This window comes from Eutrema salsugineum, unplaced genomic scaffold (genome assembly GCF_000478725.1).
Source record: "Eutrema salsugineum unplaced genomic scaffold, Eutsalg1_0 scaffold_5, whole genome shotgun sequence".
In the NCBI taxonomy this organism is placed as follows: domain Eukaryota; kingdom Viridiplantae; phylum Streptophyta; class Magnoliopsida; order Brassicales; family Brassicaceae; genus Eutrema; species Eutrema salsugineum.
The window spans coordinates 6,274,646-6,285,739 of NW_006256612.1; the positions used below are offsets into that span (position 1 = coordinate 6,274,646).

General features: G+C 33.0%; 1 protein-coding gene across 1 annotated transcript; it reads right to left on the minus strand.

The window, feature by feature from the left end:
- Positions 1-2,644: 2,644 nt before the first annotated feature.
- Positions 2,645-4,043, minus strand: LOC18992424 (AP2/ERF and B3 domain-containing transcription repressor TEM1). Its single transcript, XM_006415823.2, has one exon. The coding sequence runs from the start codon at positions 3,926-3,928 to the stop codon at positions 2,825-2,827; it is 1,104 nt and encodes a 367-aa protein (XP_006415886.1). The 5' UTR covers positions 3,929-4,043; the 3' UTR covers positions 2,645-2,824.
- Between the last annotated feature and the right edge of the window lie 7,051 nt (positions 4,044-11,094).

Genomic DNA, 11,094 nt, shown 5'->3' on the forward strand with positions numbered 1-11,094 from the left:
TATATTGAGATATGGACACTATACGTTTAAAAATATAAATTATTTTATCATTCATCATCCTACTATCTCAATACAAGTTGAAGAATGTAATCCGAACTCAAAAGCGAATTAAAGACAATGATCCATGTAATCAGGAATAAATCATCGGAATCAAATATCTTGAAGTTGCATTAAACACCCATCTAATAATGACCCTTGCCTTCTCCTAAAGGCCAAGTGTCCCTCCCTTTACCTCAATCAAATTCAACTACCCATCAAATTCCTATATATTTATGAAGATATTATATAGTATTTTGGATTTAAAGTTGAATCTTTTCTTGGGTTGCTTGATAACGGGGAATGTAGACAACGACTATCATTTGTCAGCCTTCCCTAAATAAACCAAACATATCTTGACAAGAAAAATAGCATATCCACTTACATTGATTCAATAACCACTCTTTTGGTATCACGTAATGCATTTTAATTACGTTAATGCATTCATCTAATGGGCTTCAAATTTTCTGAGATGGCAGATATTTGGCTTGAGATTCCAGTTATGTAATTAGTCAGACGATTTCTACAATCGACTAGGACTTTAGGAGTCTATGATGGGTTTTGTTCCTTTCATTTGATTTATTCGTAGAATGTCTCATACCTTTTGCTCATTAAAAAAAAAAAAATCAGAACGTCCCATACCAAAAGAAAAAAAAAAGTCAGTTTAAAGATTCATGTATATTGCATATGTATAATGTATTAAGAAAAAATAGTAAGATTCCATATTAGAAAAAGATAGTAAAAAAAAACAACGCTTTGTTCCATTTTAACCCTTAATTATCTTTTTTTTTTTTTGCAGAGTTAAATAATTAAATTTTCTCCGTTCATATATTTGTTTCTTCTCTTGTGAACACTTATTGTAGCGACGGTTGTGAATTGTGAGAAAGAATTATTTGTCGAATCAAAGAAAAGATCATTTGGATGTATGAAACCGAAATAATTGAAATGATGTATACGACAATGGAGCTTTGAAATGAATGATATGATTAAGATAGAGAGAAATTTCTTCTTTTAGTTCTCTAACCTTCTAATTCTTATTATCGGCATCAAATATTGTTAAGGAAAAAATTCAAATATTTTAGATACTAACCGAAATAACCAACTTGATCGGTCGAGTTACAATTTGGTCAGCATTCCGGTTTGAGTTTAACATTCGAACCACTTTTCTTATGAGCTTAACACTGAAAGTTAATGAAAATCGTTAAAAATGGCCGAATCAATGCCATACGCCAAAGGCAAAGAAGTTTGAATGGAAAGATGTAATCTTGTCAACGTAGCTGTATATTCTTGATGAACCCAAAGATTCAAGCATCAAAGCAGTATTCTTAGGCGTTTCCTTTGGCTTCTTTAACCTAGTGAATTGTAAGTCTTTAAATCTTGCCACTCAATCTAAAATTAGGGTTTTACTATATGAAATGAGGTGTTTCTTGTGGATCCCTTGATCCATATCTCACAGATTTATGATGGCATATACAATGTATTTTGACTGCAACCTGACTGATTGAATAAGACGAAAACAGAGGAACATTTGACTTTTGGTCATGAACATGGGCTTTATCCGCGGTGGGCTTTAAGTCACGAGAGCAAAACTCAACAAATTAATTCGGAAATGGACTATATTCACTTTTTGGGTTTATTCAAGTATTAAAAACTTAACTAATAGACTTATAGTTTGTTCCAAAAAATAACTATGTTATAGTTTTATCAGAAAATTATTTAGTTGTAATGATTAACAACACATTTATGCTAAGGTTTTAGCTATTAATATGCATGTTCACAAAAACAAATTCAAAGATCAATAACTCAAAAAGAAATTTCAATAGATCATTTTCAACACTAGAATGAGGATGAATATATTGAGTTACATTAATTGTCTCGTACTAGTTTGTTAAGTAGAAAATTGGGGTTATTGTATAAGAAAAAAATACATGCATCTGTGGTGCAATAATTAATTTTTTGTTTTTTAGCTTGTTCAATAATTAGTTATTATATGAATCAGAACCACTATCCACATAACATTATATGTACTGTTTTTCTTTGTTAATTGAAGAAATTGAAGAACATTATGTGTAAGCCGTTAAGATCTTATTGCTTATTTTCTTAAAACAAGTAAACGTACTTGGTGGAATAAATAAGATGCATGAATCTTAAGACATAAGACAAATAATTATCAAGCTTCGAGGTGTACTTCTATTAATAGGTTACATGCACCAATGGTTCTAAAAACCGTAATTTAGATTCAGTGCATGTTATAAATATCTTCGGTCAGAGTTATCCACGGATCGTACACGAAAATAGTTTTAAAACTAAGATTAAGAAACGTACAGAATCTTTGAACAATCGACGTTGTTGTACTCCGTTTAAGCATCACAACCACATAAATAGATTTTCGTATCCCACCCACGTTTTATATATTGGACATGTTGACATTAAACTATTGTACATTTTCTACTTGATCTTATAAAATGTTTTCTACAATAATGTATGCTACGACGAAATGCATAAATATCTGCTGGAGATTAAATACTCAAAAGACTTTTTGTATTTCAAATTGAGAAAAATATGCAATAAAAGGGATAATATAACCAAAAACAAAGATAAGATAAGGTCTAAAAACAAATATCATCATATTCAGCAAGGGTGAAAAACAAACCCAAATTAGATGTGAGCAAAAACTATTTCCTAGTCATCATTTTTCTTGTCTTTTGTCCTAATTTACAACTTGCCAATTTAATAAAATTTGAAAAAAGAGACACAAATTTTTAAATTAAATAAAAAAAGGAAATTGTCACAAGGCGTTGATAATCGCCTGCTTCTTCGAACACCCTAACGCAAACAAATCAACTTCCCGAGATCTCTTCTTCCCACCGCACTCTCCTGCGACGTCGTTTGGTTTGAAAATGTTAACCCCGAAAAGCCGAACCACAGTTTGAACCGGGGTGCTTATTAGCTCCGTACCAGACCGGACTTTCCAGTCGATATACAATTGCCGGTCTGGTCCGGTCGATCTCTCAAAACAAACCGCATCGCCGGCTCGGAGATTCTTCTCTTTGACGAACCGGCTCCACCCCTTGGTCAACACGTAACTTTGACTGCTGTTCCAGTACGAGTAACGGAACCGCCACACTTTCCCTGCTCTGTCCTCCAGGTTTATCAAAACACCTTTCGTCGGAGACGGATTCGTCGTCGCCGTCGCCGTCGTCATCGCCGGTAACGGAAAATGCTTCTCCGCGTGCTGTTTCGGTATCACTAACCGGTTCAGCTTCCCGACGTCGCTCGGCGTAACGGTTTTCTCGAACAGAACCTCACGCGGTCTCAAAACGCCGTCGTTTCCGTGCGGGCTTGTCATTATCGTCGTCGATTCACAGCGTTTTCCGTTACCGTTACCGTCAAGGAACCTCCTTTTGCTCTGTTGAAGCTCGTCGGCGTAAGTGTGTTTCCTCAACATATCAACGATCTCAGCTTTAGAATGAGACTCGAGGAAAGCCGATTCGGCGTCATCACCGTCGTTGTCAATCGCCGGAGTCTTGAAATTAGTGACGGCGTCGCGGCCGCGGAATCTACGAGCGGCGATGTCGTAGGAAGAGGCGGCTTCTTCCTCCTCGTTGAAAGTGCCTAACCAGACTCGCTGATGCTTCTCGTAAATCTGAGCTCCCCATCTTCCGTTAGGCTGAGGCACGACGCCTTTGAATTTCGACGACGGGAGCTTCCGTGACTCGGTCTCGACGCCGTTGTCTGAATCGAGGACGACGCTGCTTCCTCCGCTTCCCATTCTGTAGAGACGCATCGCCGGAGGAGAGAGTTTTTCCGTCGTCTTCTTCGGTGACGGCGTGGAGGTGGAGAGAGATTCTGAAGTGGTACTAGTAGTGTCGTCTATACAGCTGTATTCCATTTTGTTTGAATCGAAAGACAAAAAAAAATGAGTTTTTGAGAGAAAGAGAAATGGGCTGTGTTGTTTTGCTTTATGAAGAGATGGGGTTGGAGTATATATACACAAGGAAGTGCATGTATGTTGTTTCCCTTTGATATATTATTTGTTTGTTGGTGTTTTGTCAAAATATGATAGGATATAGAGAGATAAAATGTAAAATGTGGTTAATGTATATATATAAACAGAGTGAAAATAAAATAAAAGAGAGAAAGGGGAAAGTTGCAGAAGAGTGGGGTCAAGCCTTGCAAGAGTGGCGAAATGATAGTTAGAGGAAGTTTCATGGGAAGAGAGAAAGATGGGTCAGTCCAAAAACTATGGGTACTAGTGCTATACGGTCTTTTCTTCTTTTTTTTTGCATTCGTACTCATTTTAGTGCCTTTTATTTTTATTATTGGTTTGTTTTTCTCCTTTTAGTTGGTTTTTCTTTTTATTTTTCTGTTGCAGGGGTAATTAGTCCTTTTATTCGGTTGCTCTTGATTCTTGAATGTTGCGTCTATATATCAAAATGCATTGAGAACATATAGACATAAAAAAACAAAAATAGATTCACTAAAAGACAAAGACTATAACACTAGCAATGAGATTCTTGCTGCCATCAGATTCTTGATGCATTGAGAATGGAAAATATGGCTACGAAAACAAATATTCTACTAATTTGTTATATAATTCGTTTCGTTTTACCGTCCGGCTAATTCCAAGAGTTTTTTTTTTTTTTGTGTGTTAATCCAATGACCTAAATGGTCCATACATACAAGATATATATGTACAATACTGTTGTAGAGTTGACTAGAAGAGAGATAGATCAAGTGAAATGAATAATGGGCAAAATGTAGCAAAGATGGGGGGGGGGGATGGATGGAATAGGGGGCCAAGTGGGAAGGGGGTTCACATGACATTTGGAACTTCCACACTTTTTTTTTGTATCTATCTATTTATACTGTGCATCCGCCCTTTTGAAGCTTTTCTTGAAACTAATATTCTCCATTCCATAATTGGGATGTGTCGACGTGTCTCTCTCTTACATACAGTATAATGCATTTGGTTAGTTAGCTTTAGTTTGAGACATATGATCATTGGCTCTCTTATGTTTCCACGGAGCCGTTTTGGTTACAAAGAATCTTACTTGGCTTTTAGTTCCTACACATTGTATTTCCTCTCGCTCGCATTTTCTTAGCTATACCAGCAAGCCTATGCTTTTCCGTTACTATTTCTTTCAACTTGAACATAAGATTCATCAAACTACAATTTTTTCATCATTTGTTAGGAATCTCACCTTGAAAGTGAGATGAGATCTAAAAACTAAGTTCTCCAAAACATGAGTTATCTATTCATTATCCATTGTTTTATGTTGGAAGATTATGAAGCTTAACATAAGTGCACAATTATATATTATTGGGTTATAAAGAGAGACACGCTTTTCAGAAATATTTTCCTAAACTAAAAAACATTAGTTTCGTGTGTTACAGCATCACCAATCATATTTCTAACAGAGAAAAAATTACCATCCACAAGAGATGAATTTAGCTATTCATAATCACACAATCGAACCCTCAACATACATATCTATTAAATAGTGGTGCAATTTAGTTCATGTTCCTTTTTGGACGAGAACTATGCTTTATTGGTTGTGCTAAACAAAACCAGATTTCTCCTAAACCATCGATCGAACTTTCCTCTGTTTCCCTTTTTTTTCTGTTTAAATAGATATTGTTGTTTCTCTACCTTTCTAGAGACTTATATTCCACGTCATCAGAGATCAAAGTTACACACAGTTGGTTTGAATGCAAAACTTAAAACGTCGAATTTTATTGCTTCGGTCATTTTTCATATGAGTTTAGAAACAATTATTGCTCAGTTATATGAATCATAATTAAATCTTATATAAACGATTTTGAAAATGAGGACATAGGAGATCAAGAGGATGATTGTATGTGAAGGGGAGATGAACCCATCGTATATTGCCCCAGAGCAATATTCTTGTACGGAGCAGAGTACCTAATTTCTTCTCTTTTTAGTTTTTTCTCTCATTTTTCCTCTTTTATTGGTCCTACCAAATGTTTATCCATTTGTCTGAAACGAAAGTTCTACTTATCCCTTCTTTTATAGAGGATATATATATATATATATATATATATATATATGGTGAATAACCTTACAATTACCTCAAATAATTATTATAAGTCTTCTGATTGAAGACGAAGATCTTAAAGAGTTAAAACCGAGATAGGCACTAAACTATTTGATTAATGGGTCACATACAACGCAATCGTGTTTCGAAACCGTTCCCTCCAAATTTATCTTTGTAAAAGTGTCTATATATATTGTATAATTTAAATATGCACAATCATTAATAAATTATATTAGTTTTTCAGTGATTTCATACTTTTATGGATCTTTATTAGAACAAAACAAAAGATTTAAATCACAAATCTTTATAAATTTGTTAGTAGTATATGCTACACATGTATTTGAATTTTTGTCGATAGTAGACTTATAGAACGAAATAAATTAACTTCTTTTTTTTAAACGAATACTGTAGTATATTAGTCAAAACTATAACTCCGTGAATTAATACTTTTTGTGGCTTTTTAATGGTATCATTTAAAAAGATAGCTCAAAACAGAATTAAAAGTTTGTGGATCATTGTTAGTTGTTACATTACATCGGTCCAACCTAACAGTTTTATTATCCTTCAGGCGTTCACAAACAACGAAAACAAATATTTTTACCCAAAAGAGTAACTAATAATCTAATATATATCTCTACTTTATAAATTCTAAGATATTGTTAAATTGATACTTACAATGCGAGTGTATCATACTATTATTCTCCACACTCGAGTAAGCTTATATTTTTGAACTTTATGTATGTACTACCAGGCCAAACTTTACTTTATAAGAAGATTTATATATCACGTCTCATTACATGACGCACGTAAATTGGTTATCATCCACATCATTGACGACCTTCTTATATCGAAACTTTACAACATTCCTAGAGATAGTAGGCTTCTCATTCTTTTGTCCTAATTTTTCCTTATTTTCCTAAACATATATTTATCGTATTATTTTCTTCACAAAAATGCATATACAAAACAATCATTTGCGTTTGCCTAACACTATAGTGTTGGCCCGTTTCATTTACTAAAAGTCATACCAACAAAAAAGAGAGTTAATATCACTTTTTTGTGGAATTTTGTTTTCCAAATATACACTCATGGGTTGACTTAATTACGTGTTATTCAACATGCAAAATTGCCACAATATACATTAGTTGAGATGGGTTTGGTGAAACTGGAAACGGCATCGTTTAATAAAGAACTGGGCCATGCAATGCAAGTGGGGAAGACAACTTAAAATTTTTACCAAAAAAAAAAAAAAGTGGGAAGACAACGAAAGAAATGTAGTTAGACGAAAAGGTCAGTACCTATCATCCTCCCCGTTTGTTCTGTCTGGACCCAAACTTCATCCTATATTTAGTAATATCCTAATTCCATCTCAGCCGTTCATTTTGGATTCTTATCTTTATGTTGGTAGAATATATATATATATATATACAGAGTATATGTACACCGACAGGTATATCTATATATATGTATATATCTGTCTAACTTTATAGTATTTTGTGTTGGGGATAATAAGGTTGGCCTAACTAATTAACTTAAATCCAGTGGAGTGGTAATTAAAAAACATGCATGGCCTAACTTAGGCCACCTTACCAGAACTAATTAAGTAGTATTAATCAAGGTCCATTAAATTAATGTGTGGCTCCCCCTGACTTAATTTTTACATATAAAAATAATAAAAGAAAACGTGCATTAAGCCTGCGATATATTTTATCAACCCACTAGAAACCTTTTTTTTTTTTAATAATCGATCATTGCAAACCTAATTCATGGGATTATATACATTCTCGATCATATCAGCACCTTACGTACGTTATGACATAATAGTATTATACAGTTCTAACTGTGATATATGTTCTGGCGAATTTTTCGGGATTTTGATCATTAGTCAAATTTTATATTAATTAGGTATTTAGATCAGTTGACAATTATTTTTCCGTTAAACAAATTTCCACCATTTTTATGATTTTATCAGATTCAAAAAAGCATCAGATGTTAAGTGGATGGTAACTAGCGTTTAACGGCTACCACGCCTAAGTGATTTAAGTGTTTTGGCGAAATGTTTTTTTCAGCAACAAAGAATTTATTAGTTGGCGGAATTAAACTGTTTGTCCATTAACCTAATAATAATATGATGGCTTTGCAAACACGAAGAATAATTATTCGTTGTAACACCACAAGTTAGAAACTTAGGTCTATACAATGCCACTACAGCGATCTTTATGCGTTTTTTTTGAAATATGATTCACTCAAACAATAAAATATTATTGTAAACAAATATATCTGGGGGCATACCACACGTAAATAATATCTGTACAGACAGAGTTTGATGAGAAACCTTACAATATAATATTTAATTAATAGACTTTACCTGTTTCAGTCATTATAAAAAATAGTAATTTATTTTGGTACAGTAAGTAATAAGAAGTAGATAAACAAAGCCAGGTAGGACAAGAAGACCCTTTAAAATGACGACAATCCCTCAAGCTTTTAAATTATGAATTTTTCTTTTGCCAGCTTTAAGTTGTTTGAATATTGATTTTAGGCTGTCCTAAGATAGAATAGTAGGAATTAATTTTGATATTTACAGAATAGTGGTGAATATTTAACAAATACTAATAAAGATACACATGTGAAAATAAATAAAAATTAAGGAGACTGCCTTTGTTGACCAATACTAAAGGAACTACTATCAACAGAATCGCAACCATTGGTTGGTTACTTGACGTGGGATTCACGTGGACTCCCTGATCCGACCTGAATGCCACATTACTTAAACCCATTGGCTTTTGTTTTTGCCTTTGGTTTTCTTTGTCTTTTATTTTAATACCAACTCGCCATTGGTTTAAAACCTTTTTGATAACAAATTGGTTTAATAATTAAAGTGACAATTATGTTCTTCTTTTTCGAGTGAAAATCATATGGTTGCTGTTATTAGTTGCTAATCTATTTATATTCACATAGATATCTCTCCAGTTATCTGATATTCTAGGACGTTTAAATAAAAATAATATACATAAACATATATAATCTCTGCCATTATAAGTTTGAACAAACATATTTTGTGAATTCAATGTGGCTGCCTTCTGCCGACATGGTACGCACAAACCAACATTTGCAAAAGTCAAAATAAACTTATTTTAAACCAAATTGCTTCCTATTTTACTAGGAAGAAACTAGTCTAGTTGTCTTTTTTTTATTCTAGAAGCAACATATATATGTAGCCATACGTATATATAAATTTTTAAAATATATCATTTCAGAGTTTTCATTTGCTCTAGTTTGTAAAGATAAGCTTGCTTTTATTTTTCTCTTGCTAGTTGCTTCCCCTAGTTGCTCACTTTAACCCTACAGAGATGTGTATTTGTACACATTTACATATAATGTGTGGATATACGTGTCCATTTATTTAGATATGTCTTCGCGGATGGGATCATATGCAATAATTACATAATATACAATATAGAATAAGTACAAGTCTATGGCATATTATGACATTTACCTCAAACAAAAGTATCACATTAGTTCGAAGGTCCTAAACTCCTAATGAGTGATGATATCCCAAGTTGAGTATTTTTGTTACATTTACAGTTTTACACGAGGACGTAATTTTTGGTTTTGACATTTTTTATTCTGTCGATTTCGTAATCTTTTTTTGTGTACGTACCAATTATGTCAACCATAATTACGTTAGTTTACATTTTTTTTATTCTGTCGATTTCGTAATCTTTGTATAACTAAATCACGAGTGGGGCATTTAGTTAAAACAAACCAGTCCATTAATTAAGAGTTACACTAAACTAAAATAATTATACAAAGTAACCCAAAAGACCCGGAGACAATTAGCTTACGAGCATCGAGGTCAACAAAGTCAATAGATTTGCCAAATATAATCAAAGTCAATAGAATCGCCAAATATATATCTCTGTCCAGAGATTCATCTAAGATAATATTAGATAAATCGACAGGTCTTTATTGGTTATTTTGGTGGTATAGTAGTTAAAACATCTGTATTTTCAATTTTTAATATTGTTTCAGTCTCAAAATTATGGCACGTTTGTTAGAAAAAGAAAAGAAGAAAGGAAGATCACTGATTTATTTGACGTGATTACATTTCTATTCAAAGCAGTTAGAGGTCTCGCTAATGCTTAATTAAAGCACATAGGCAGCAATGTATATATATAATGTGATTATATTTCGGGAAGATATGGCTTTCTTGTATTTTTTTCACTTCCATTCGAACTTATTATCTCTATTCGTTTTGATGTTTTTCTTACTTTTTTATTGGTCAATAATGTTTTCCTTACTTTTTGTAAAACGGAAGCGCATTGCATTATTAACGATGAAAAAGGGGACTTATAGTCATCTTATTTTTCTTCATTTAAAAAGTCAACAATTAGCTTTCTAATGACTTGAAAAGAATTGTTGGCTGGTTGACAATCTTAGTTACGTAATATTTTCTTCAGAATTTAATTAACATTAGATTTATCGTGTGGACTAAGATAGACCAGCGGTGCACTCTCATTTGAAAATCAACACGAGAATACAATTTATGTAATTTAAACATATAAAAACTCGAATCACGTGAAAGACTTCAAATCGAAGACCATATCAAGTTGGTTGTAGTAATAACTAGATGCATTTTATGACTTATATAGAGAAGAAATTTCAATATATAAAAGTTTGAGTTATTCAAAGAGCGTGGAGGAATTGAATACACTATATTTGAATCTAACGAAAATTCGGAGCTCCTCTCCTGTATCATAAATTGATGATATGATTGACGAGTGATTAATGTTTTTTCACCGAATGTGAAGACAATATGTGGTCTCACATAATATGCATCTTCTTAAATTGATCTTATTTTTCTATTAGGAGATTTTGGGCCAAAACTCATTCACGAGACAAAAACATGTAATGTGATCTCATTTCAAATGTCATTCGATTCTCATATCATGTTTCAATTATTATTCGATACTACAATCTCTTAACTTTGCCCTTT